Source organism: Chlamydotis macqueenii, chromosome Z (assembly GCF_036417535.1).
Source record: "Chlamydotis macqueenii isolate bChlMac1 chromosome Z, bChlMac1.mat, whole genome shotgun sequence".
Taxonomy (NCBI): domain Eukaryota; kingdom Metazoa; phylum Chordata; class Aves; order Otidiformes; family Otididae; genus Chlamydotis; species Chlamydotis macqueenii.
The window spans coordinates 11,239,549-11,267,543 of record NC_141593.1 but is presented as its reverse complement, the minus strand read 5'-3'; the positions used below and the strand labels follow the sequence as shown (position 1 = coordinate 11,267,543).

The window sequence follows — 27,995 nt, the reverse complement described above, 5'->3', positions numbered from 1 at the left end:
TGTGCGTAGCCAGAGCTATGACCTTAACGAAAGAGAGTTTCCACGGGGCTCTTCCACCCCCTTCTGAGGTGGCCAAGGCCAACATGGATGGCACCAGAGAGGAGGAGGCTCTGCTGAAATCTGTGACGAGGACTGGAGTGGTGGTGCCAAGGAAGCGAGCGGTGGGAAGGCTTATCATGCACAGCATGGTGATGTTCGGCCGGGAGTTCTGCTATGCCGTGGAGGCCGCCTTTGTCACGCCAGTGCTGCTCAGTGTAGGGCTGCCCAAGAGCCTCTACAGCCTGGTGTGGCTCATCAGCCCTATCCTGGGCTTTGTGCTGCAGCCCGTGGTAGGTTCAGCCAGTGATCACTGCACCTGTAGCTGGGGCAAGAGGCGACCTTACATTCTGGGTCTGGGCATCATAATGCTGTTAGGCATGGCTTTGTACCTCAATGGGGACGTGATGATCTCAGGTGAGTGAGGAGCATACACTGTGCTGACAGACAAAACTCATCCTAGCCTTCTGAATGAGCAAGAAAAGAGGGGTTCCTTTATTCCTTGATCAAACAGGGTGTTAAAATCGGGTTTCACGTTACTCAGCTCTGTTGAAGGACCTGAGGAACGCTGCAGTCTTCGTATAGGTTCGATCCTAATGCTGCATGTTTTGTACCCTGTACAAAGTGTTCTGTGGTTTGTGGGTGTGATTACAGTATGCTGTATTTTGGTGTGGTTGCCTGAATCAGTTCATACAAGTAGACCTGGAGTTTTTAAGAACTAAAATCTACCTTGTTCAGTTAAAAGATCAATATTGTTTGTGTGATGTAATACACATCCAAACTGAATATCTGTTAATCCCTGTTTTAGATGGGTTAGCATTCAAAGTACGTGTCTTTAATTACTGCAGCACTGGCTTGTCTCGGGAATGTGTTTTGCTGGTGAATAACAGAAATCAGCAACTCCTTGGAATCTGTGTTGCACCTGGAATGTCCAAAATCAGACAGGAGTGACATCCCTAGACACTGTTGTATTTCAGCTTGAGATGTAACTTCAGAAAAGTTGTTTATGAAAGTTGTTTATGATGAGCTGGCAGAGGGGAGAGGCTTGTGTTTGATTTATTGCGATTGATTTATTCTCTCTTCCTGGATGTCGTTGGTATTGAACATACTTGTATGCATTTGCCCAAAAAGAGATGTTACAGTCAATTCTTCATTATCTAAAACGATGGAAGGGTGGGACAAATGGAGTAAACCAAAGAAGTACTACAAAATGCACATGTTAGGCTACCAGAGCATGCCATGGAGATGCAAAGGAGCAGATTAAGGCTAGCGATGCTCTCGACTGAGGAGCTTGGAGCACCCTGAGCTTGTGCTGACTCAAGGCAGTAAGCCAACCCAGCACAGCTCAGCGCTACACAGACTCGGTTACCTCGCTTCTCTGATATGGTTCTGGTATCACTGCTCTCTCTTGCATAACTAAGCATTGTTTGGATTTGGAGGGATCAGGAAAGATAAAATGTGGTTTTGCAGAACATGGCACTGTTGCTGTCAGAATGAGGGTGTTTTTCTTTTTGTAGCTTTCATCGGTGAGAAAGACAATCGGCGGACGTGGGCCATAGTCATTACCATGCTGGGAGTAGTGCTTTTTGATTTTGCAGCTGATTTTATTGATGGCCCCATCAAAGCATATTTATTTGATGTGTGCTCTCATGAGGATAAAGAGAAGGGTCTGCATTACCACGCCCTCTTTACAGGTACTCATATCCCTTCCTTTCCTCCTTATCTTTTGAAGGAGGAGAAGGTAACTGCATGGATTTTATTCTCACTGTGTTTCTAATCTTGAATGAACTGATCATCTGATCCTGCACTTCAGTCACGAGTCTTTTGTTGCTGGGTTTTCACTACTCCAGAGAACAGCAACTTGTGATTGCTGCTACAAGAACTCTGCTGCAGAAGGCTGCAGGCATAAACATTTACAGCAACATAGCTGTGATTTAAGTAAGAGCAATTAATTATTTTAAAAAGTGAAGTACTGTTTATTTAGCTTGCTCTGATTTTTTTCCAAGTCTTTGGTGAAGCGGAAATTCAGGGATGTAACTTGTTTCATTGCCATAGCACATAAAAATCACATTTTTGACTCAGCATGTGACATAGCACAAGAGCTGTACAGAACAGTACAGTTTATTTCCATTCTTCAGCAGCAGTCTAATATGTGCTGCCCTCCTCTATAGAAACAGGACTTCTGTGTAAAATTCAGAGCTTCACAACTTCCACAAAATAAGTCCAAGTTGTTCAGTCCAGGCTCTTGCAAATGACCTGAGAGCTTCATTTGCCCTCACATATGTTTGAAATGTTGCTAAGTTACAGAAGGACACCTTCTATACACGAGAAAACCTGTACTACAGGAGCCCCCTGTTGAGAAAATGCACAGGGAAGCGGCATAAGGCTGTGTACCTGCAGTGTGAATCGGGAGCAGCTTCCAGCCACGTCTGAGAGCAGTCACTGCGAAAGGATTAAACAAAAAGCAGACGAGATGAGAAGTCATGCAGTCTGTGTTGGTGCAGATTTCTGCAGCTACCGAGCCACACCAAGAGCAGAGGCATGTACATTCGGTGGCAGTTTCTCTAGTCGAGGAGGGACGTGTAGAAGCTGTTGATAACAGAGTGATTGTGGACATACGGAATAGTTCTGTCCAGGAGCACAGGTTATAAGGGAACCTTAAAGGCGCAGGGGAAAGAATCAGTATTATCCGTTGGAAACTGACAGAAAATTTTTTTACCAATTACTTGTTTGGACGGAGGTGGGAGTGAGTCTCTATGTGTAGTCTTACCTTCAGCAGAACCCTGGTTGCAATTTTTCCCTGGCTGATACTAAAAAGGCTTGATTTCCAAATTTGGAGCTACAGATTTAGCCAATTCATTTGTATACTGACCTGTGAAAAGGGATGTGGGACAAATCACATCAAATAAGACAGGAACAGGTTGCATTATTTGGTCCAGCATCCTCTGCCCTCTATAGCAAGGTCATCAGTATCTTAACCCTTCCTGACAGGTAATTACCTAAAATCCTCCCTTGACAGGGGTTCAGCAGCCCTCCCAAGACAGTCTGTTCCAGCACTTTACTGGCCTTGTTCTTAGACATCTACAATCTAATGTTAATGTTAATGTTAATGTTAATATCTATTCCCTACAATTTGCATTTATCATTCCTCATTCTATCCCTATTAGACATAGACAGCAATCTTCCCATTTCTTTTCTAGCTTCTGTTTTAGGTATTATTTTGTTTCCCCTATATAGTTCCTTCTTTCTATACTAAATATCTCCAAAATTTTGCTCACTAGTTTGTCTTCAGTTTAAGGCTTGAAGAAGGCTCAATAGCTTTGCTGTTACAAAACTTAGACCAGTGAGAAGTGGAAGGAAGAGTGCACATACCCAACATGCAACATTCGGATGCATTATAATATTTTTGTCAAAACAGTATGCAAAGACAAGCTCAAACACCAAACATTCACTCTGTGCAAACATTTAGTGTAGGTTTTCTTCAAAAAGTGCTTAACAACTTAGTTGATTTTCATGAGAATGAGCAAGGATGCAGTCCCCTGTAACATGCAGTAGGACACAACAAAGGAGGGCCACAATCACACCCAAGAGGGAAAAAAAGTACAGAAAGCTCAGAATGAACTCAAAATCCCATGTTTTGTAGGTGCAGTAAATGTAGGTCCCGTTACCTCTGTTAATTTTTGTTAGACAGAATGGTTCTGCCATACATTGCCTTCAGTTCTCCTAAGCAGAAAAGCAGAAATACTTCCAAGTCCTGCAAGTGCTTCTGTCCTCCTTAACTCCCACGTCCTGCAGAGCCACCTGGTTCACGACGTGTCAGGACTCTACAAAGCTACTTCCCCTACCAGAGCTCTGTACTGGATGCTCATGCTTCTGAAACTGTGTACTGGTAACAGAAAGAAGAAATTGTAAAAAAATTGGACTGAACACAGGTTTTGTTAAGACACAAGGTAGCATTCTAATTTTACCTTTTATTCTAACTTCTCTGAGAAAATCAGTAAACATAATTACACATTTTTATTTGATCCTTTTTGTTTTCTCTTCTGTGTGGTGAGGTACCAAGATTTTGGTAACTAAAAAAAACAATGGTTTTGGGTTTGTTTCCTTTTTTTAAAAATTTCACATGGAGACAGTACTTCTGTTTAGATTCAGCTATATAAAATACATTTTACTAAGTCTAAACTATAGATACTCTTGTTTGTTATATGAAATTTTAAAAACTCATAAATTTCAATAGAATTTTATTTTGTATTACTCACTATTTCAAAGAAAATAAAACTTAAAATAGTCAAGAAAAGCGATGAAGGACCATGTTGCTATATGTTCAGGCATTTTTGCAGAGCTCTGTCCACCAGAGCTGAGGAGATTTTTCAAGAGATGTTTTGGTAACTGCTTATGTATGTGATCAGCTCAGTATTCCTGTTTTTTGAGATTAATATCTGAAGAGTGATGATTCAGTCATTTCTGGAGGGGATCACATGCTGAGGGTATTGTGTACTGTTCGTTTGTTTTATAAATAACAGTAGGTCTTTTTTCTCCTTTTTTTCCCACCCTTGTAGGTTTGGGAGGAGCCCTGGGTTACCTGACAGGTGCTGTGGATTGGGGTAAAACTGTACTAGGATATTCCTTAGCATCGGAATTCCAGGTGATTTTCTTCTTCGCAGCCTTGGTTTTCCTAATCTGCCTTATCGTACATCTGCGTAGTATTCCTGAAGTCTCACTCAGATATGAAAATGAAGAGACAAAGTTGTTGTTGGAAGTGACTGAATCCTGCAAATATAGCTCCATAGAGGAGGAAATCAAGAATGGTTACTTAAAATCAACATGTACTGAAATAAAGGCTGCAGCTAAACCAAGGAAATGCACTGTTCCGCCACGTACAGAGGTAAGTGCAGAGGTGATTTTGTAGGTGTATCGCTGCTTCCTTGGAGACCCTTAAATTAGCTAATGCTGACGATTTGGAATGGAGCCCTTTCACACACACAGAAAAAGAGTCCTCCACCAGGTCAGGAGGAAGCCTGGTTTCTTTTATCTTTTTTTTTAAATTCATAAAGTATTTCCAGCAGGGGGGATGGAACAGACTTGTCCTGATGCTTTGAACAACTGGCAGGGAACCAGGTTAAGGTTTCTGTGCTGTGTCAGTCTCTTGATATCCTCCTCATGTGAATTTTGTCAAGAGGATCTTCTTTGTCCTTTAGTCCTGACAGAATTAACATCAAATTGTGGACAAGGACTACAGACCATTAATCTTTGCTATGAATTTGTAACTGCCACTGAAGTCCACATATTTTCATAGGTAGCATGTAGGAACTGTTTATTCCCTGGTCTAGTAAACATTTGGGTTTGCTGCTGCTCAACATTTCATTCAGGATTTATTGCCAGTACTGATGTGTTTGAAATGGCTACTTCTACAGCAAAGCTGCCTCGCTTCTGGAGTTCTAGTTTTATTTTGAAGTGGTGGTGTAGCTGTGTCTTTGGCAGAAATTAGAGGTGGCAGGGCATAGCGAGTGCTTTCCAGTCATCACTGTTATTTTGTCTCTGCTGCATTTCTGTGGGAGAGTGTTTCAATCTAAGGCAACTAGGAAAAGGTGAATCTGCCTGAAAAATATCTGGAGACCACATTTCTAGAATGGTTTTAGGAACAGATAATAGTTTTTACTCTTTTGTTGATGACTTCCAGTGCTAGGAATTCTCACTGCACTCTCATGGTACCCTAGGTAAGTAAAGCCTAATGTATGTGTTTGTCTCCTTCTATAACAATAAGTGATGAAACAGTTGCTTGTTGTTTTAATATCACATCTATCCCTGATACACATCTTGATAAATCAGGTAAAAAATGCCAAGAATGTGGAGATGATTGTAAGTTAGAAACCTAAACTCATGTTTAAGCTACAAATAAAAGGGATTTATTCTGCACAGGTAGAATAGAAGATGAACACTGCCTGATGAGAATGCCAGACAAACAGAGAGAGGGGCAGACAGCAAAGCAAGAGTTTGTTGGTAGCGTCATTGACAGCTTGGCCGATGTGGGCTGTAAGGAGAGGAAGGCAAATGAAGAAGAGAGAGCAGATGCAGTGAAAGCAAGGGGAGCAGACTACAGATTGGGGTAGCCTCTACCTTGGCAAGAACTAACTCTACAGAATCGGTAATGTCTGACACCCGAGATGAAGGTCTGGCACCCAGAGTGGACAAGATTGTGCCATTGCCCTCCTCTCTATACTTTAACTGGACAGCCTGTCAGAGGCTTACAGTGCTTTGATCTGTCTCATGTTTCTTTGATGTGCCTGAATATGTACAAATTCTAGACACTCACCACCTTAATGGTCTGTTTCTTGTGGCACATTTTTTCTGAGTTCATTCATTACTGTAATTGCTTCCTTGAAGAAATGGTTTGGCTTCCTGTTTTTCTGTGTCTCTTTTTTTTTTTTTTGCTGCAGGCATCAGGGCCCTATATCTTCTAAATTAAAGACTGTGCTCTTACATGCTAATAGCTACCATGATTATAATGAGATTTGACCTGTTACAGTATGAACAGATATCCAAAGTGATTTGTCTTTTGTACTTTAGTTTGGTGCCAAATTGCTCAGGATCTACTGCCATAAAACCCAAATCATATTGATTCCTCGGTATACTTATGAATCATCTTAGGCCTTGAGTTGTAGTGATTTTATAGAGAAAATTATTGGGTACTGTGAGCTTTTGAAGGATAAGGAACTTAAATGGAGCCAGACTTTAGCATATCATTTAAATTAGTGTAGGGTTTGTGTGTTGGTGTGTATTGAATGTGTATATTAAACAGATCAGTTTCCATTTCCAGTCTCTAAAATATCTAAGTAGAAAGTAAGCATTTCTATGTAGCTGTCAAATTATTGTTTGTAATTACAGCAGTGTCATTTGTAGTTCCCTGACCTTATGTTAGGACTTCGATGGGACAGGCTGTTTTAAAGAACTCTGTGGAAGAGTTGAACAAGTCAAAATAGCCAAGTCAAACGATTGTAGTTATCCTTGAAATAACACCAATAAGACAATATGGAAATATTTTTTGTTGTTGTTGTTTGTTTTTTTTTTTATAACTGTAGAAGAATAGAAAGCTTACCCTGTTTAAAAGAGACAGGGATGCCAAGAGAAATTCCAAGGGATTTGGACAATATGCAGTCCAAGGTGAAAGTCAGCAACTTGAATTTTGGCATTCCTATGAGGATTAAAAATCTCCCACTGGAGCAAAGAATTTTCCAACTTTATATGTGGCGATTTTTCATAGAGTAGCTTGCAGCAGAACCTAGTTCAAAGGAAAGCAGAATTGTGAAAAGTAGAACATTGAAGGAAGGAAAGAATGTTGTTATCTTACAGCAAATTGCAAACAAAATTCAGCTTTCCAGTAATGAACCTAACTTTTACAGTTCTTAAACATTTCATGACAGCTTCCCTTACCATTTCTCCCCACACTGTTGCCACCATACTAAAAAAAATTGAAGTGATACAAGTGATCAGATGAATGTGACTGGAAAAGAAGTTGAGAGAGAGTTTTGTGGCACAGGGCTCAGAGAAGGATGAGGGAGGTAAGGTGGGGCATTGAAGGTGGGGAGAAATTTTGTTTTTCCTCTTCAGTGAGATTTGTTAACCAGCACCAAAAGTAATTTAGTTTTGAAACGAGCTATTTCTCCCATGGGATGAGGTGTTCAGGTGCAGGAGCTCACATTCTCTAGGTTCTAGGATTTTGAGTGGTGCTGCATCTCCTGTGATGTGTCACAGTCTTCCCCTGCTTCATGGAGAGGAGGACAGCACATCATGGAAATCTCATGGTAATGATACACCAGAAGAGGTAAAGTTTTCTGGGGAATTTAGCACACAGAGGGGAATGGGAATGGGATCTCAGAAGTGCCATGTTCTAAAATGGATACATTTTAATTCTCAGGAAGTATTTTTATTTTTATTTTTTTCCCTGATGGCTTTAAATTTTCAAGAGTAAGCTGATTGTTTCAATAAAGAAATTCTTTTTGTTTCTATATTTGGATTTTTTTGAAACTCCACTGAATCTGTTTTGGCAGAAAATTTTCACTTGATTCTGTAAGTAAATAATAATCCTACGATTATAACAGCAAGAAATGTTATATCCTTGCTGACGTACCCCAGCTCTTCCAGAGTCTTTGTGAAACTTTTGGATGATGTTATTAGGCAATGGCTCTACAAATATATAGTGAAGGACATTTGGTACCCAAGCAACCCTTCCTAGCAAAAACAAATTTAAAACTTTGGAAGTTTAGCAATGAAAAGATGCTGAGGCCTTCGGCATTTGCTATTTTATTAACCTTCAGGGCAATAATACAGTATTATTGTCCAATGCTTGCTTTTAGGATCAAAGGCAGATGACCCTTAAATCACTCTTGAAGACACTTTTAAGCATGCCATCCAATTATCGCTATCTGTGTGTGAGCCACCTCTTCGGATGGATGGCTTTTCTGTCCAACATGCTCTTCTTCACGGATTTCATGGGACAGGTAAAAGTGTAAAATCCTCTCGCTTCTCCTTCCTCTTAGCATCTCCTCCTCTACCAAAAAGAAATGAGACAGTGTTATAATCCTGAAGAAACAACAGTGGTGGCAGAGAGGTTGTATCTGGATGGGTCAAGAAGGGTTTTGTAAAACAGCTAATTGATCTCAAGCCCTCGCTCTGAGACACTCTGTTGGTCTTGAGAGAAAAGCTTTTAGCATTTGTAAGATTATTTGTGTCTAATGTTTCAAATGAAGCTCTCAGAGCTGTTCCAAACATCCCTTCTCTGCTGTGGCTTCGGAGCTGCTCTGAGATGGGCAGGTTTCCTACCTGAAGGAACGTTGCTGTTACTTGGGTGCAGCTGGCCTTATCCTGGTGCGTGGGCACTGTTGGCACAAGGCCGTTTGCACACAAGGAGCTACTTGGTAAGCTCAAGGCTCTTGTCTCCTTGAACTTGGCTGTCGCTGCCATACCTCTTTAAACCTTTCCCTGGGTCCCTTCTGCCAGCAATTCTGTGCCTTCATGATACCAAATCCTCCCTTTTACACCCCATTCCCAGGCAGTAAGATTGTATGTTCCTGCCAGTGGTTCTTGCTTATACGTACCTGTCTGCCTCCTTTATTCCAGGGTACAAATACGCTCCTGGCACAAATCCTCTCACTGCTGCTTCCTTCTTCTCTGTGCTTTCCACCCAGTATTCCCATTTCCTTGCCTTTTTTGGTCTGCGTAGGTGAGAGTGAGGTTTTTTTTTCCTGCCATGTATATGAACAACTGAAATAAAAAGTTTTGCTTGCCTAGGTAAGGAACTGAATAAGACAGTTACTGGGTGGAAAAATTAGTGTGTTGGGGTAAGCCTGAAAGATAAAACAAAAAAAAAATAATTGTAGATAAATTAGAGAAGAAAGGCTAAGGCAGAAGTGGAGAGAGAATGAGAGTGGGAAATAAGACACCCAAAGGAAAAAGAGCAAACGAGGCAGTGTGGAGTGGAAAAGGCAGAGGGGAATAAATGAGGAGGAGCCTGGGGTGTCTGGGAGAAATGAGTGTGAGACCTGGAGAACTGTGAAGGAATGGGTAGGGCACTGCTTAACAGATGTCTTGAGTGCCAGTTATCTCCCCTAGCAGGAATGAGGCCCTGTGTTGGGTATCCTGTTCCCGTAAGAAGGAGGTGTTATATACCTGCAGTCCATCCGTGCCTTGTGTGATCTTTGTGGTCTCTTTCAGGTTGTGTACCATGGTAGTCCTTATGCACCTCATAACTCCACACTTTACCTTACCTACAAAAAAGGAGTAGAGGTGGGATGCTGGGGGCTGTGTATCAATGCCATTTCCTCATCAGTCTATTCTTGTAAGTACCCAGGAAGGTACTCCAACACTATTTCAAAACAGTGTTTAAACTGTTCGCTGTTTGCCATTGTTAAAAAAAAAATAAAGCAATGCCAAATTAACTGGGTTTTTTTTCCACAGTAAAACTTTAAGAAATGTTACATTCCCAGCATTCTTAGAGACTCATAGCTTAACATGAACAGTGCTTGACCACAGGATGAGGGGTCACTTTGCGAGTAAGGCATTGTTCTGCTTGTGAACTGACCCTGAACACTGAAAATCATCCTGAAGTTAATTGTCAGACTAGAATGGATGCCATGAGCATCACTATGAGACGCTCTTTCACCTAGCAGTCCTATAGCTGTAGGTTGTCCAAGGTCCCTCTGATAGCCTCTCCCCATCTGCGTTCCTCATAACTTTTTCACAGTGCAGAAGTTCTTGCCAGAAGCATGAACCTTGCTCTCCAAAATTGTATGTAAATATGCTAGCACAGTTGCCCAGACAGATTTCACCATAGCTCTTACCAAGGATTAAAAAAACTACTTGCGATCTGAAAACTATAAAGAGTAGCATTTTGGGGGCTGAACTGAGCATCTAAAAGAGGCTCAAGGGAAATCTTTTCCCCTCTGGAGATTAACTACTGGCGTCTCTGCAGTGACTTTCTCAGCTCAGACGGAGGTTGATGCCAAGTGTCCGCATTATAATCAGACAGTGGAAATGTTTGAGGTTGTCAATGAGGGCAGTTCTTCCAGAATGGTTGTTAACTACTTCTTCTCTGGAGTTGGCTATGCCAGAATAAGACTATCCCCAGAGAGCTCATGTATTCTTTGGCAAGTTTGTACCCATAATAATTTGAGGCAACTTCCAAAATCAGCGAGATTGTCTCCCTTATTGCATTTTACAAAATAAAACCCCTTAAAGGAGCACCCTGATTCAATGTGACCTGTTTTGTTTTAGTGTTATCTGCATTTTCACTTTTTTTCCACAGACGTGCAAAAAATCCTTTTGCCATACATAGGATTAAAGGGACTTTATTTCATTGGATACCTGCTTTTTGGATTGGGCACTGGGTTAATTGGCTTGTTTCCCAATGTCTATTCCACTCTGGCTCTGTGCTCCCTCTTTGGCGTCATGTCCAGCACACTCTACACGGTGCCATTCCACCTCATTGCAGAGTACCACAGGGAAGAAGAGGTGAGTTCAATATCTAAGGAAGGGTAAGTCTGTATCTGTCTGGGTCTGTTTCGTCTGTTTTGGGAGAAAACTGGATGGAACTGGTGAGCAGCTTTTGATTTCCAACTATTTATGATGACACATGTTATGAATTGAAAGTTTCTAACAGAGAGAGTTAAGGTCCCAACTACAAACTCTTGGAACAGTCCTGCAGCAAGACAAATAATTATTTGTGATCACAGCTGAAACAAAGCCATTCAGAGTACATGTTCAGGCAGTAAGGAGGTAACAGGGTCCCCAGTTTGTGTTGCCTTCAAGCGCTACCTTCTTTATGTACTTCCTTCAAGCTGTATTAGCTGAGGACTTGACTTCTGAGTTCCTAAGGATAAAAACTACACTGTAAAGACTGGCAGAATTTTAATTACCTGCAAAGTATTACAAAAACTGGTGGCTAATAAAGATATGACATTCAAATACAGTTATATGTAGTTCAGTATTAAATTATATACCGCGTTCTCATTATCTCTGAAAATGTCTGCAGTTGGTTTTTGGTCCTCCACAGCATGAAATCCTGTTTCCAAGGAAAATATGGAAAAGCTTTCATTCCTTATATCATGTTACTGGGCACAGTAGGATCTTCATGTCTGTAAAGTGTTAAGCTCTTTAATGGAAAAGTTCTCTCAAGTGTCTTAAGTTAGTGAGAGAGCTGGAAACAAGGAGGATTAAGGAAAATTGTGAGGACTTAGGAAAAGTTCTCATTATATCTTGGGATATTTGAAGAAAATAATAAAAGAATAGTTGAACTTTTGAAAAAAAAACAAACATAGAAATATAGTTCAGAGCAGAACGGGGCTAGATCAAGTCTTTGAGAACATGTCCTACTGTTCTGTACAACTTTTAAGCATCACCATCTGAATGATTAATTCCAGAAAACTCTTAATTATTGTATTGAATCCCAGGAGGATGTCTCTATGTGGTTAAATGTTGCATAGATCTGATTCCTAATTCTTCAGTTAATTTCTCTGTTCCTTCCAACAGAGAATGATCATGATGAAGAGTTTTAGAAAGATATAACAAAGGACAAGGAATGAACCCAGTTTGGGGCGAGATCACGATCCTAACCTTAGGCCAGCCAACTCAGAGAGAGGGAGTAAAGGCAAAATCCTAGTCTAGTTCTGATTCAGAGCTGCTCCAAGACAGAAGTAAAATAAAATATGCTGGAGTGTGCAGGGACCTTATATTTAATAGGCTAATATACTCAAATGTTAGTTTTAAGGTAACTGATTGTTTCTTTTTTTGGTGTATGGTACTTGCTCTGCCAGATCTTAAATGAAATATAAGTCTACGTTAGATCTGATATTAACAGAATTAGGTTTAGCTCAAACCTTCTATAATGTACAACACAGAAAAAATAAAGAGGAAACATGAAGTGTAAGATTGCATTCATTTGCACATTCATATAATTGTGGTCAGAACTACTGGCACATAGGAACACAGGGCACAGCTAAGCAAAATAGATATAATTAAAAAAAAAATTGTGTCTAAAATTTGGAATACTTTAGGTGAAAGGACTGTATCATTCCAGAACAGACATTTCCCTCACTATGCATTCTACCAAAATCATGTGCTGAGTTTTAAAATGCTGCCATTTCAACTCCTATTCCATGCTGCTGTTCCCTAGGATCCAAATTCAATTTCGTCTAGTGGATTAGGAAAAGACTGTTTGTCTCTAGAACTTCTGAGCTTTGTGCGGTAACAGCTCAAAGGCAATGTAATAAGTCTTGCGAAAAGCAAAAAGCATCTTCATGGCTGAGAGTGTTTGGACACCAGAAGACAGCAGCACAGCTAGCCTACAGTGTGGAAACCTCTTGTTCATTGCAATACAACCTTCTCCATTCGACGGCCTATGCAAGAACAACATTAAATATGTAAACTCTCACATAATTTAAAAAAAAAAAAAAAACAAAAACCCAAATAGTTCCTTCCTGGAGGAAATCACAAGAACTGCTGAAGTTAGAAAGGACCTCCAGAGATCATGTAGTTCAACGCCTCTGCTCAGGCAGGGCCACCTGGAGCAGGTTGCCCAGGGTCATCTCCAGTCTGGTTTCAATATTTCCAAGGATGGAGACTTCACAACCCCTCTGGTCAGTCTGTTCCAGTGATCACCTACCTTCACAGAGTGCTTATATACAAGATGCTTGTATATAGTAAATGAAGCCTTTTATTCTGCTATGTATACCATAGCAGAAATATAGAGAATCAGTAGTTAATAATGATTTTCTGTAATGTAGAAAAATCCTAGTATGGACATTTGTTTTCAGATTTTTTTTTCCCCCAGCAATAAAAGCATTACATTTAGATTTTAGTACTGAACGCTTTTATATGCTTTGAGGCATAACTTCAGAGCACAGTGCTCCATTATAATGAATTATGATCTGTATGTGTGTGGGACATAGTATGACTCATCTTAGCATCCCTTTGAGGCTCTCTTTCAACCATGAGAGTTGGAACTAAATTATCCATTACGAGGTGTCCTGTACTGTGGGATGTCAGTTTGCCAGAGGTTAAATAGACCTGAACTTCAAGAAAACAGCTAGTTTTTCTGATCAAGTTTCAGTTATTTCCTTGAGAGAAGGGACAGACAAAAATTTGCAGATAGGAGAAATGGCATAATTTGGGGGGAGCTTGGAAAACTCATTATCACTTGTAAAATCTCTGTTTGAATTCCATCACCTCTGTGGGACAAGCAGAAAAAATGGAAGGGAAGCAGAGAGCTATCAGCGTGTCTTGCTGCACCTGGGGGCTGTGACAGCACATTGGCTGAGAGCTGCGAGTTGTCAGCGCCGTCTCGTTTCACTGGGTTTTGTTTTGTGCTTGTTTGCAGAGCCTGAAGCTGCAGGATGGGGAACAAGCTGTAGAGCACGGGCGAGGGAAGGGCATTGACTGTGCTGCTCTCACCTGCATGGTCCAGCTGGCCCAGATCATTCTAGGTGTGGGCCTGGGGCTCTTGGTTAGCGTTGCCGGCAGCGTGGTCACTGTGATTTCGGCATCTACAGTGGCACTGATCGGCTGCTGCTTTGTTGCTTTTTGTGTTCAGTATGTGGAGTAGGACTGTGTGAAGTGATGGGAAGGAATCTCCCTAGGGGAGCGTTTTCTTTCTGGGTCAGGAACACTGGTGCTGTTGTTGTGTGGATGCTGCTGGCACGTCCTCCTCTCTTACCTCCTTGGACTGGTTGCAATTCCAGAGCTTGACAACATGGAGACTTGACAAAACTGTTGCCTAATGCCTCAGACTGAAAGCTTCTGTATGTTGACTGCTTTATTCCTTCATTCCTGCTGACCTCAGTGCATTAACATGCTATGACACGTGACGGTGTGTATGCCCATGGTATCTCGATGCCTTACCTGAGGAGTCATTAAAAGACTCCTCATTACCAATTTGTGGAAGTCAATTGATGAAGTATGTGATAAATTGAAGAAGTTAAAAAAATGTACAGAGTTAGGAAGAAAGTTGTTACTTATCTTGTTTGTCAAGTACTTTAGGGTTAGGGCTCTTCCCTCTGGTAGTGAAAAGCTGCAGGAGGATCAAAGAGGTGTCAGAGGCCACGCAGGGTGCAGTTGGGTAGTACCGTTAAATGGGATCTGTTAATTCCCAGCTGCTGTCAAAAGCAGATTTGGGTATCAAAGATGATTGGAATACAAAAAAAAAGATTGAAGTCTGTTTTTTAAAAGCATAACTATAAAGTAATTACATACTGGATCCTGCTGCTTCTGTGGAAATGAAATGAAAGTACTGCCTGAGCTCATCGTGAAAGCCACATGTAGGCACCTAAACAATCCATCTACAGGAAACAGCTGCCATTTCTTCCTTCTTAAACAATTGTCCTCCTGACCTAGATACTGAAATGGGAAAAAAATTAACTTGGCCAAAATAAGAATTTTATAAATGGTTGTAAGCCACTTAAATCTTGACGTTGGATATGACGGTATTTACCTTAAAGTAGCATCTCTGTTTTCTCTATTTTCCTGCATGCATCTAGCTTTGAGTGAAATGGTGTTTGTTTTTTACAGAATATTGTAAATAAATTCTGTTCTGCAAAGCATTATTGGGGATCATTGTACAGTAATACTTAAGTCCAGTTATTTGTATTTAATTGCATATGAAGCTTCATTCTTATTTTCATAATATTGCCAGAGTTTTGAAAATCCTATGTTTGTGAAAGTAATACACTGCATTTATGCTGTGCTTCCTCTGTCCTGAAAACTGTCATGCCATTTGCTATATTATATGCTAAGCCACGTGAAGCCTTCTGTTAATGCAATATTGTTAATGAACAGTGACACAGGGAGACTGTTGCCAGGTATGATGTTTGTTTGTTTGTTTTTAATGTTGCACATATATAATCAACACTGTTCAGTCAAATGCACTGTTGAGCTGATCAGCTCTTAGAAGCTTTGCATGATACAAACAGAAAAAAAATTACAAATAAACAGATTTGAGCATAAGATGCCTCTGTCAAGATGCACCAACTTCATTGTTTTTGTATGTTTTCAAGGGTAGAGTGAGTAATTTCTTCTCAGGAAAAACAATTTTCCCTTAGGCAAACTATTATTAATTACAACAAGCCCATAGCTGCCTTTTCTTCTTGATGATAGTGTCTCCACTCCCAAAATGGGGCTCAGTGCATGGCAAACCTTACCTTTCTTCACAGCTCCTTCATCCTGCCATGTTTTATGGTTTCTTTCATTTTGTGGCTCTTCACGAATCCCTTTCATGTCACACCCATGGAAGAGAAAAGCTTGGAAGACTGAGCCCCTGGACTGTGCTTGAAAGACTTTGTAGGTGCTGAGATGGCTGGAGCACGAGGGTCTCAATCCGGGCAAACAGGAGAAGACTGGAAAAATGAGGGATGGTTGTCTTCTTGATTCACTTTATGCCATCATTAACTTAACTCACTAACTTCCACTAATTCAATATCTCCTGGGAGGAGGTATTTTTAAGGGAAGAATGAGGCTTCTGTGGAGCCATAAAAATAGAGAAAGGAGGAGGTGATCTGGTTTTATAGGACTGCATGACTTGAAGCACCATGTAAACCCATGCTGCAGGAGCTGAGGACATAAAGCTTCAATTCCAGTGTGAGGCTGGGAAAGGAACTTTGCAATGTTTACCTATGTCTTTGTCAATATTTTCTTTGAGGATTAACGTCATCAGAACAAAAAAAAATTTGAATGGTCACTGCTATCTCTGCTCTGTTACACAAAGAGAGATCTGGGATTGATTCAGGCCCACAGAGTGCCTGTAGGTCCATAGCAACGTAACAAGAGTTGTGAACCGCAGAGAAAAGGGAGATGTGACCATCATGTATATCAGTGCTTTTATTTACAAATTTATTCAGGGAAAACTGTTTCAGGAACTCACATTATCATCTTTCTCATCATCTTTCCTTTTAAAATTCACTGCATGCTACAGGACACAGAATAGAGTCCATTTTTCTTTGGAAATCTCTCCATAAAAACATCCTATTCTTGCTTCTAAGACTTCAAAATAGTATCTTTCTTAATGGGTCTTCATCAAAAATAGCAAGCAGACAAAAAACTATGTACAATTTGAAAAACAGTGCTTAAAAGAGAAAAATTATGATGGTGCTCATTCTGACATGGAAAATGTATTTCGTGTGTTACTGAAAACACTCTAAAATGTTACTAATTCATGAGAAGGGATAAAATAAGTATTTATTTCAGCAATACTAAAATATGAAAAATTATAAAGAACTGTACTGTGATGATACTAATTTAAGAAGTTCCACCTTTTCTGTCCTTTTACATGAGTTCAGGACTTGAGTTATCAATATGATCAGTTATTGTACTTAATATCAGCTTTTATTGCAATGATGTGAAATTTGAAGTTAGTAGTACCCTGGGTCTGATCTTTCTTATCTGGCTTTATTGCACATACAGAAAATCAAATCAATAAACATCTTCTCCACATTGTGTTTATGAAAATGATACATTTAGATGAAGATGTGCTGAGATAACCAACCCCTCCTCCCTCCTTCTTTAACAGAACCAAGTTATGGTTGAATGAAATGAGGCAGGAAACAAGGCTGCCATCTTATCCTCATGATACTTTCCTTTTTCTTTCTCTTAAGAATGTCTGCCACTTACTCCCTTTTAACAAGCAGACATGTCATGCAAGCAAACCATTCAAGGAAGTTTTGGTTCTCTTGCTCAGAGGACTTACAGTATTAGCAACGTCATAATTGTTGGGGTTTTTTTTCCAATGTTCACTCTGCCTTTCACAGTGATCTCATTACGTTTCTTTGACTTCCTTAAAAACAAGCAACTCAGGTCATTTGTGGGAGATACCTTTCTTCCAGATAAACTACACAAGTCAGGGTGGATCATAAATGTCTTTGCCTTGGCAGAAGTCACAGCTTTAGCATTGGTGGCCATGAATCGGTCCCAGTCCCCGCAGCATGTCAAAAGATAGGGAGAATGGTGTAAGTAAATGTAGATGACATTTGGTATTTCTGAACAGTAGAAGGATTGCTTCATGGAGGAAAAGGGTGCAAGTATCTGCTGTAAAATGTCTTCAAATTATTTTTGGCATGATAAAGCTATTAAAAATTATCTATAAAACAAAACTTTTCCTTCTAAGTTTCCAGCATTCATTTCTTATTCGATGGCTGCTCCTTCTTTGTTTATTTAAGCAGCAAATGTTCGGGGCCATTTGTCCAAGACTAAGCTGTGAAAAGTGATTTGTAATTCTGTTGCTTTCTACTGTGTATTCAGTTTCTTACATTGCTCCTTTAGGCATGCAAGGCATGTTAATCAGTTGTATTTCCTAAAGTTTCTTCTTGGAAATGAACTTTTTTTCTCCCTGTGTATTAATATTTTACCTGTGTACTAAAGATAATTACTTCACGTCGTGCAGAGATCTCAAACCAGAGAGTTATTGCCTTATGTTGCTCCGGGTAAGTATTTGCAGTACTGGGAAAACAAAATTCGGTGCTTTCCATGCTGGATTGCACAGCAGAACGAGATAAGCAGATCCTGCCTGATACTTTCAAGAAGAGAGATCTGTGACACTTTCTAAAAAAAAAAAAACTGTATGCTTTTTGAAAGGATAATTATCAAAGGCTCTATCTGCTCCAAGGAGAGGGAATGGGTCTGCTGCCTTCCTAAGGCTCAGGTTCTGTCCCCCCAAGGCTGGGTGCTTGGTTGCCCCCCGGTGTTCAATGACTTTATAGCACTTCTCCAGCGCGTCAGGGCTGTCTGTCCTTGCTCTGCTTTCTAACCGCAGTCCTCTCCCTCTGCTTCATCTTACTCTGAAGTTTCCTTATAGTCACGAACTGCTGCAGTTCAGGTCTCTTTTTTTGTGTGTGTGTGCGTGTAGACCACAAAGGAAAGTTGGTTGTTACTAGTTGTAGCCCAGCCCTGTCATGCCAATGAAGACCCCGCTGTATGGACACGTGGTGGTAGGAGCCCACCGAGGGCATGCTTAGCATCAGAGTCATGGTAGAATCTGGCCTTTGAAACCTTCAATGCTGATGCCAGGCGTTAATCCTGTGCTGCAGCCATCCCCCATTTGTTTGGCAGATGAATTTTTGTTGCACTGGTTCCCAACAAGTGAGGTGCGTTGGAAGCCAGGGACAGCGGTCAGAGCAGATAGAGAGGACTACAGGCAGCAAAAGGGTCTTTTACACCCCTGTTTTCAGGGCCCCTCTGCTCATTAGGTGCTGAGGAGGAGAGGGAAAAATAGCAGAACTGTAAGGTCTAAAAAGTTACATGAAGGAAAGCAAAAGGTTCTGGCAGAGATGTCTTCTGTTAAAGGCTGGTAGCACCAGCCTGGAGTTGCTTGGCTGGCAGATAACTATGTAAGTGCAAATGTATCTCAAATTATTTGTTTTGCTTTTCAACATTCAGATTTTTTTTTCTTTTAATAAAAAAAAATGAATGCCATTTTGCAGTACAATTCACAAGTTATCGAATTCCAGGGATTTTAAGGGTTGAAGCATTTGTTTCTTTAATAAGTGCCAAAATGCCAACATAACACCTAATCCAAATAAGCAGACTTTTAAGAAATATATCTGAAATACTGTAAGATTGCCATAGCATTGCAAAACATGGCAATAAAACAACTGTTAGAGCCATGGTTATCTCTGAGAGAGAGATGGTGCCTTATCAAAGGGTGTTGTTCTTTTTTGAAAAGGAATTTGGGGTTTTGGAATATTTAGCTTGAAATGACTTTATATCAACTGTACTCAAAATCCAAGATTTCAGTCTGGGTCTCTGAAAACAGAATCCTATATCTGAAATTCAAACTAGAGTCTTCTTTTCACTACCTTTGATTGGCTGTACAGGTTGAGCAGCTGTTTAATACAATGCTGTAGGATCCCTGTTACCTTCTGTTTAGGAACTCATGGGTAGCTCTACCTCTGTGTGCACCACTGCATTTGCCTACAAATAAGGGACTGGAGTTCAGCGTGAAATGCCTTGTGATGGAGCAGAGGAAAAGCGTATTTCCTTTGAGCCCCCTCAGCTGTTTCAGCAGAAATAAAAAGCAGTGCCAACACTTTTGAAATCTGTTTATGACCATAAACATACAGTAGATTATTTGAAATACACAGTAGGAGATTTTTTGAGGGCATACAATTTTTAGAGGGTTTTCAGAATAAAGGTCAAACAAGAGAGACACGTGCTAATTCTACTGCATTGGAATAAAGACACATTCATAGCAATTTATTTGCCATAACAGAATCACACAGAAGCATAGAATAATTGGGGTTGCCTCTGGAGATGACCTAGTCTAAGCCCCCTGTTCAGTGCAGAGTTGCTAAAGCAGGCTGGTCAGGCTGTGTCCCCTCAAGATTCCCCGTGTCTCCAAAGATGGAGACTCCACAACCTCTCTGGGCAACCTGTTCCAGTGCTTGATCACACTTACCATAAAAAAGGCTTAGTTTTTTTTCTTACATTTAAATGAAATGTATTGAATTTCAGTTTGTGCCTATTGCCTCTTGTCCATTTCCTGGACAGCACTGAGAAAAGTCTGGTTCCATCTTCCCTAACTCCCATCCCCATCACATATTTACACACATTGATAAGATCCTCCTGAGCCTTCTCAGCTCCAGGCTGAACACCCCCAGCCTCTCCTTGCATGGTAGATGCTCCAAGCCCTCCATCATACTGGAGCCTCTCCAGCAAGTTCATCTCTCTCTTGTACTGGGGAGCCCAGAACCAGACACAGCATCCCAAATGTGGCCTCACCAGGCTGAGCAAAAGGGAAGGATCACCTCCCTCCATCTGCTAGCGATGCTCTGCCTACTGCAGCCCAGGATGCTGTTGGCTGCCTTTGCTGCAAGGGGAGATTGCTGGCTCGTGTTCAGCTTGTTCACCAGGATCCCCAAGTCGTCTGCAAAGCTGCTTTCCAGTCGATTGGCCACAGCCTGTACTGGTGCTGGGGGTTATCTGTCCCCCAGGTGCAGAACTTTGCATTTCCCTTTGTCGAACTGCCTGGGCTTCCTGACAGGCCATTTCTCCTCCCCACTGAGGGCCTTCTGAATGGTGGCCCAGCCCTCTGGTATATTAGCTGCTCCTCCCACTTTTGTATCAGTTGCAAAGATGCTGAGGTGCATTCTGTCCCAGTTCATTAGTGAAGATGTTGAACAGAACTGGCCTCAGTATTGATCTCTGGGGCACACAGCTGGTCATTGCCCTCCAGCTGGACTTTGTGCTGCTAGTCACAACACTTTAAGCCTGGGAATTCAGACAGTTTCAATTAATCTCACTTTCCACTTACCTAGGACATTCTTCATTGTTTTGTCTATGGGGATGTCATGGGAGAGAGAATCAAAACCTTATTTAAGTAAAGATAGACAACATCCACTGCTCTCCCCTCACCCACCAAGCCAGTTTTCTCATCGCAGGTTACCAGCTTGGTCAAACATGATTTCCCCATTGTCTTAACTCTTGGCTAATTGTTGGTAGCTGTGAATTAATAGCAGTTTTATTATCTCAGTTTTAGGATTTGGCCTGAAAAGAAAAATGAAGGCATTTGATTTTCAGATTTCTTGTCTATGCTGATCAGAGACTTTTTAACAGAGAGAAAGAAGTAATTTTTCCGCAAGACTCTGGTTTTATCCAACATTAGGATAGATGTGACTGCTGAATGGAAGTGGAAAGGTTCATTGAGTCATGATGCTAGAAGTCAGTGCTGAATAGTTAATTTGATCATTGTGCAATGTGTGTGCTCATTCGGTTTGTCTGTGCAAGGAACAACAGAGGTCCTTGAAGAAATAATCTCTCATTGTCCCAAGGAACAGATCAGTGAGGGAGAGTGTTAATATTTGAGTAAGCTGCCTTTATTTTGTTATTTCCCACACTGAATAGTCTGCAATCGGTCACCTTCACTTTTTGTTAGCACTCCCCAAGCAGGTAGGTCAAAGTTTCTAAAAGCTTGCACAACTAAATAAATTATTTCTGTCTCCAGGTGGGTTTTTTTGCCCAATTTGCTCAGGCATCCTGTGAGTCTGTATTTTACAGTTACAATTTTGGGAAGGACTCTGAGGATGTGCACAAAAATAGACTGAGACACCTGCACATATGTGGGATCTGAAGGAGCTGGTTCTAAGGAAGACAACTCCTTGCAAGTAGGGAATATGTCTAAGGCATGTTACCAGCTACACTTCAGCAAAGGAACAAGTTAACTGGCTGCCCAGCCTTTTCTTGCAGACTTTGCCTCAACCACCTCTGCACTGGCTGAGGCTGAGAATGTACTTGGAGGAGATTCTTGTAACTGCTTAATCATGATAAAAGCATATTTTCAATAGCCTCCTCTGAATGGATTAATCAAAATTCTCTTTTGATGCAGGAGAGAAATAACCCTCACTAAAAACTGGAGATGCAGGCTCGCAATCTACTGCCCTTGAGCCACACCGCACCTATGCCTGCTCAAGCTCAGGGACACCGATGAGATCAGAGCTTCTGTGCAGGCACTCAATTGAATAATCAAGTTTTAAAGCAGACAGTTGTGAATGGGAATAAAGGGGACGGGATTTTTTTTTTTTTTTTTTTACTGGTAAAGTGAGTGCCAAAATAACTCAAAGAGAAAATGGAGCAGTATTTGTACTGAGGAGGCTTTTCAAATGGAAACCTGGAAATGCAATTGGAGGCTGTTATTACATTAAGAGCTTGGTTAGTTATTTGAAGGGGGAGAGCTATTTAAAAGTCCTTAGGCAATCAAAGTCAGTGCCTAATGAGAGTACCTGGGCTTTAAAGGTTCTTTCAGTTTGTCACTAGGTGTCAGCCTGCACCTTCGGGTCCCCACCACTCCCCAGCAATGTGCACCCCTCCCACCAGGAATCTCCAACAGCAGGAAACCGGTCACAAAAAGCTCGTTAAGAACTCTGTAGGTATTGTTTTGTACCCTTCAGCTGTGTTTATTTTAGTCCATGAAAAAGGCGATTGTTACAAATGAACACATGAACTTTGGAGGAAACAGGAGTGTTTTTGAAGAGTGTTGTACTGATCACTTAGGAAACCCCCCAGATACCCAGTAGGGTTTGTTGCTGTTGACATGTAGTCTCAAAGTTGGAAAGACCCTCTGCTCATGCCACATGCCCCGTACAATCAGAGCAATTGCTCCTTCCTTGCGGTGCCCAGGCTGCAACACAGAGCCCCAATTTCATGCACTGATAGTTGGGACTTGCAGCACAAGCGAAGCAAAATTTCCCTCTGCTCATGCCCAGCTAGAGCAGTGCTCTTTGGCCACGCTGGACACACACTAACCTGCACACCTGAACTACTGGTCTGATTCATGACCTATACTTGGTGGATCAGTAGCTTAAGAGAGAGCTGCCCTCTAAGTCCATAGTCCAGTCCCTATTCATTCAAGGCATTTTTCTATTTGGGTGATTCACCAAATACAAGATTTCTATATCTTTAGTGATCAGACACCTGGGGCTTCCTCTGAGCATGGTATCTTGCTAGTATTCTGGGGTTAACTATGGGTTGGTCTAAACATCGTCTATTTTACTGTGCTGTTCTGCTGGCCTAAAATTATGTCTATGTTGACATCCACAAAAGCACACAAGTTTTGTCACACTGAGGACTGCAGAAGGTGTCCTTTAGGCAATTTGCTATCTACTGAAATTCATAGTTATGCTTTAGGCACCTGGATAGCTTTCTATGTAACACACAAGAATATTTAAGCATCAGGATAGGGATCAAGATGCCAGCAAGTCAAGCAAGAAACGATGCTGTTCAAAAGCAATGGAGTCTGGCTTTGAGATTTATCCCCTTTTCTTAATTTAAGAAATTAATTTCTCCCAGCCTATAAAGATACAGCTAGATCTCTGTGAACTCTGGAGTTAAGTCTTCATGGTACCCTTTTCTCACGCGTCATGGTAGATTTTTTTCATCTGCTAGCACAGGCACCAGGGCTTTATCCCAGAACATGTGAGACAAATGCATTTCCTACAAATCCTTTGGCACATTAGGCTGCTGGATCTATTGGTCTAGAAAGCTCTCAGCACTTGCATGACATATTTAAATTTTAACTGAACCAGGACCTGGAAGCAAGTTAATCATTCTTCTTGGAAATGAGACCCCTAGAATCCAGACCTGGATCCAATTTCTCTTCCATATTTACAAGGAAGAAAATCTTGGCACTTCCTCTTTGGGGCTCACACCCTAACCACTATGCTGCAAAGCAGTGTTCAAGGGCTTGCTTTCCCTTTGCGGTACAGCAATGGTGACCAATTCATGCAACAGGGAACTGTTTCAAGCCAGAGGATTTTATCACATTCACAGAGTAGCCCAGAGATTTCAGTCATTCTCCAGTGATGTGGAAAGGGGGAAGCTGTTTCCTAGGCTGTGTGCAAAAGCTCTGCCCACTTATTTACTGTTTCAAAAGTGAAGAGGAAGGAGATAATCTGCACATGCATTGAACATGGGACGGGAGAAGCATATCTACACATACACACAAAGGGATGGGGGGAATGAGTTAAGTTTGCACCCCCTAACTTAGTGTCCTCTGGCACAGGGTGTTCTCTGTCAGGATGCAGAGCTGCCTCCCTCACTTAGGACACACTCTGGCCAGTCCTGACTGAGAGATCCCCATGAAGCACAGATAAATATGCTACAGACTAAACCTAATTTAGGCATGCTCAGGAGCAGACTTCTAGGCACAAAAAATTTTACTAGAAAAAACTTTAAGTACCTACAGACTTCAACTGGCAGCCAAGTCAGGAGTTAGGAACTTAGAGGGGCCGCTGTACAGTACTTAGATGCTCAAGTTCTTCTGTGGATATATCTGATTTCTTCAGAGTCTTTGCATCGGTGTAAGTACATCCATTAGCTGCCAGCTCACTTCTACTGTTCTCCTCCAGGCACCTGTATCTTCCCAGTTAGCAGCTGCCCAAGGCTGTAGTAGAAGTCTCTTCTGCCTTGAAAAAAAAAACAGAACAACAGCTTCTCCTGGCAAGTAGCAGAACCAGCTGCTTCCAGACCAAACCTGAATTCTACAACAGGAGTTAATGACATGTACAGTAAACCTAACAGAGTCTGCAAAGCATAATTGCCACTAACAGCACTGCAATTTTATCTGGACAGAAATAGCAAGTTTGCTCTGCATCAATACTTAGAAGTGACAAACAAGCCTCTGTAGAAATGTTTTTTTAGCAGAGTCAGGCAGATGTTCAAATTAGGGTGCAGGGGAAGGGGCTGGAAATTGGGAGAGGTTTTCAGTATTGTATTTATCTATTCATCCCATATGCAGTATTGGGGATTAACAAACTTGTGTTCTGACAATAAAACCAGAACTGTTGCATTTTTCCAACTTTTAAAAAAAATATTTTGACCTTATTTTAAATTATTTTTTCTTCATAACTTAAAAAAAATATTTTAGAAAGTAGATATATAATCTTACCATAAAAGTTTTTACAGCTTAAAATTGCACTTTTTTTTCATGCTCTTAAAAGTTAATTTCAGATCAACATCAAATTATTTCCCAGATGTTTATCTGGAACACAGGCTGGGACAGGCATCATCCCTGCCCTTCTCTGGGATGTGAGAGCACTGAACACCGGGCTCTAGGGCTGCTCACACCAGAGGAATTGAACTGGAGTCAATTGAAACACTGGCAAGTATCAGTGCAGACCCTTAACAAACATTTTAGCAGAACAAAAACCTTTGTGCTTGGTTTTAGCTGAATCCAGAAGCATCCCAGAGCAAACAGCTTGCAGTTGCTATGATTTGTTTATTCCCCCCCCCTTTTTTTTTTTAATAGCTGTGCTGTATTTCCTGCAGCAAAATACAAAGTCTGAAGCACAGTAAGAACAAAGCTTGCAGCATCAGTGCCCTAGGAGAGATCCCTGACTTGCCACACACAGTTTGGGGCTGTGGGTTTGCCCCCCAACAGCCTGGAGGGGCTGGAGAACACGATGTTGGGAGGCTCACATTCTCCTCTCCAAAGCAACACCTCTCCGTGAAGCTGTAAGTCCTGTTCTTGGGTTTCTCCTTGGCTGTCTGGGTTGCTCTGATTCTCGGCGGCAGCAGAGGGGATCAGGGGAGCTGGAAAAGCAGGTCCTGCAGAGATCCACTGGGGAGCACAGCACTCCTTCTCCCTTCTCTTTTCTGGGTTCCTAAGAGAAGGGAAAGGGGCCAAGCCTGAAAAAGCTGGAGCCTTGTACTCACTTGTCCTGGCTGTTACCATCAGGGCAGGTATGAAACAGGACAAAGGCTGCCTGATCCCTGTGCCCTCACTGGAGCCTGGGGAGCAGCGACCACAGCTGGGCTGGCATCATTTACAATGCCACACAGCAGTGAGAAAGCAGCCCAGCTCCCTCCTCCTGCCAGAAACACACAGGGGTGGGAGGGCTGCTGGCCCCTTGCTGCTTCCACCTACAGTTTTGGGAGACACAGCTGAGGCCTCCCAGCCCCACTCTACCCCATCCAGCCCCTCTCCTCCCTCTGGTGTCCTGAACATCCTGCATCCTCCCAGAATGGAGTCCCATCACACTCCCCAGCTCCTCTTCCCCAGAGCAGGTGCAAGCACTAAAAAGCATGTCCCAGACACACTTCAATCCCCAGTGCACCACCGCTGCCTCCTCCTACTCCTGTTCTCCAATCTGGGGGACATCTTCAAGACAGTTTTCACCAGCAACCTCCCGAGAGCAGACACAACCCCAGCAGACAAAAGAGCACCTTTCACACAGAAGCCCTCCATTCCCCATCCCTCCTCCCCTTGTCCCTACCAGGCATTCAATATCCCCAGGCCACATCTTGCACAAACCCCCCCAGTCCCACCCCACGGAGCCCCCTGCCCATCTCAGCAGCGCTGCTCTGTGGTGCTAGCAGGCAGTAGGTCGTAGCGGCTGCTGTACACTACCACCCCAGGGGGGTAGTAGACCACCTCTGGCTGGACAGTTGCAGGAGGAGAAGCAGCAGGGATGGGGTGGGCAGGCACCAAGGCGTGCAGGGCCTGTTCCTCCTGCTCAGGCTTGGTGGTGTCGGTGAAAGGGCGCATGGTGGTGAGGGACGGTGAGGTGATCCTCCAGAGAAGACTCTTCAGCGCCTTGCGAAACTCCCTGCGCATCAGGCAGTAGAGGATGGGATTAAGGCAGCTGTTGGAGTGTGCCAGGCACACGCTGATGGGGAAGAGGTACACTTGGGAGAGGAAGTACTCAGTACTGAAGTGCACCACATTGAGTTTGATGAGGATGCCCCACATTGTGAGCGCTTGGTTAGGCAGCCAGCACAAGAAGAAAGACAGCACCACGATCGACACTGACTTAGTCACTTTGGAGCGGCGCTTGGTGCTGGCGCCGCTGCAGGTGCTGCCAACGTGCTTGACACTAATGAACCGCACCAGGAGCAAGTAGCAGAGGCTGATGACGATCAGGGGCACCACAAAGCCCAGCAGCACCTTCTGAATGTGGTACAGACCCAGCCAGAACTGGGCATTGCTGCCTCGACCCTCGGGGAACTTGACAAGGCAGAGGACATCATCAAAGACGGTGGCAGTGGTGGAAAAAATGGCATGGGGCAGGGAAGCCAGAATAGCTGACAGCCAGATGAGTGCACAAAGCCACTTGGCCGAGCAGCAGCCACCCAGCGGGTCACCTTGCCGCTGATTCTTCAAGGCTGAAGCCACAGAGCGGTATCGAGCCACACTCATGGCAGTGAGAAAGAAGACACTGGCATACATATTCATGGCTGTCACATATGAGACAATCTTACACATTGCCTTGCCAAAGAGCCAGTTGAAGTCCAGCGCATTCTCCACTGCCCAGAAAGGCAAGGTCAGCACAAACTGGAAGTCAGTCACTGCCAGGCTGGTCACGAAAAGGTTGATGGAGGACTTTCTCCAGCCTTGCTTGCTCTTCATCAGGTAGAGCACCAGCAGGTTGCCCACCAGCCCCAGGGCGCACACCACGGAGTACACCAGGGAGATGAGAATCCGCACCACGTCGGAGCTGTCCCCCTGCATCCCGTCGGCACGCTCCAGGTTGACGTTCTTGAAGAGCTGCAGGAAGGACATGTTACTCCTGTTGCCCATCGGGGCGCCTTCCAGGAATCCCAGCGGCCCTTCCCAGGGCTCCTCGCCCGCTCCCTCCTTCATGCCGGCGGCCGGCGAGCAGGCACTGCGCTCGCAGGGCTCGCCCATCCCATGCTAGGGAGACCGGCGGGTCCGCGGCTGCCTTTCCCCCTGCTTGGAGCCGGGCCAGCGGCGGGCGGGCGGGAACGCGCTCTCTCCGTCCCGACGGGTGCGAGCGGCTGGCGCTGGTCCCGCCCCGCGCCGCGGTTATATCCGCGCCGGTGGGGCCGAGGCATGCGCGGTGCGGCGGCGGAGCTCTCCCGGGTGCTGAGGGCGGGCGGCCGCGCCCCCCCCCGCCCACCACACCCCCACTCCACCCCCTCCGCCGCCCCGGTACTCGCCGGTGGCGGCTTCGTCGCTGCCTCCTGCTCCCGTC

General features: G+C 42.9%; 2 protein-coding genes across 2 annotated transcripts; one reads left to right on the top strand and one right to left on the bottom strand.

Moving 5' to 3' along the window:
- Nucleotides 1-17: 17 nt before the first annotated feature.
- Nucleotides 18-14,131, top strand: SLC45A2 (solute carrier family 45 member 2). Its single transcript, XM_010127943.2, has 7 exons — nt 18-453; nt 1,554-1,730; nt 4,596-4,921; nt 8,391-8,534; nt 9,748-9,871; nt 10,838-11,043; nt 13,907-14,131. The coding sequence occupies exons 1-7, from the start codon at nt 18-20 to the stop codon at nt 14,129-14,131; spliced, it is 1,638 nt and encodes a 545-aa protein (XP_010126245.1).
- A 12,219-nt stretch (nt 14,132-26,350) lies between these two features.
- Nucleotides 26,351-27,688, bottom strand: RXFP3 (relaxin family peptide receptor 3). Its single transcript, XM_010126339.2, has one exon. The coding sequence runs from the start codon at nt 27,686-27,688 to the stop codon at nt 26,351-26,353; it is 1,338 nt and encodes a 445-aa protein (XP_010124641.1).
- Between the last annotated feature and the right edge of the window lie 307 nt (nt 27,689-27,995).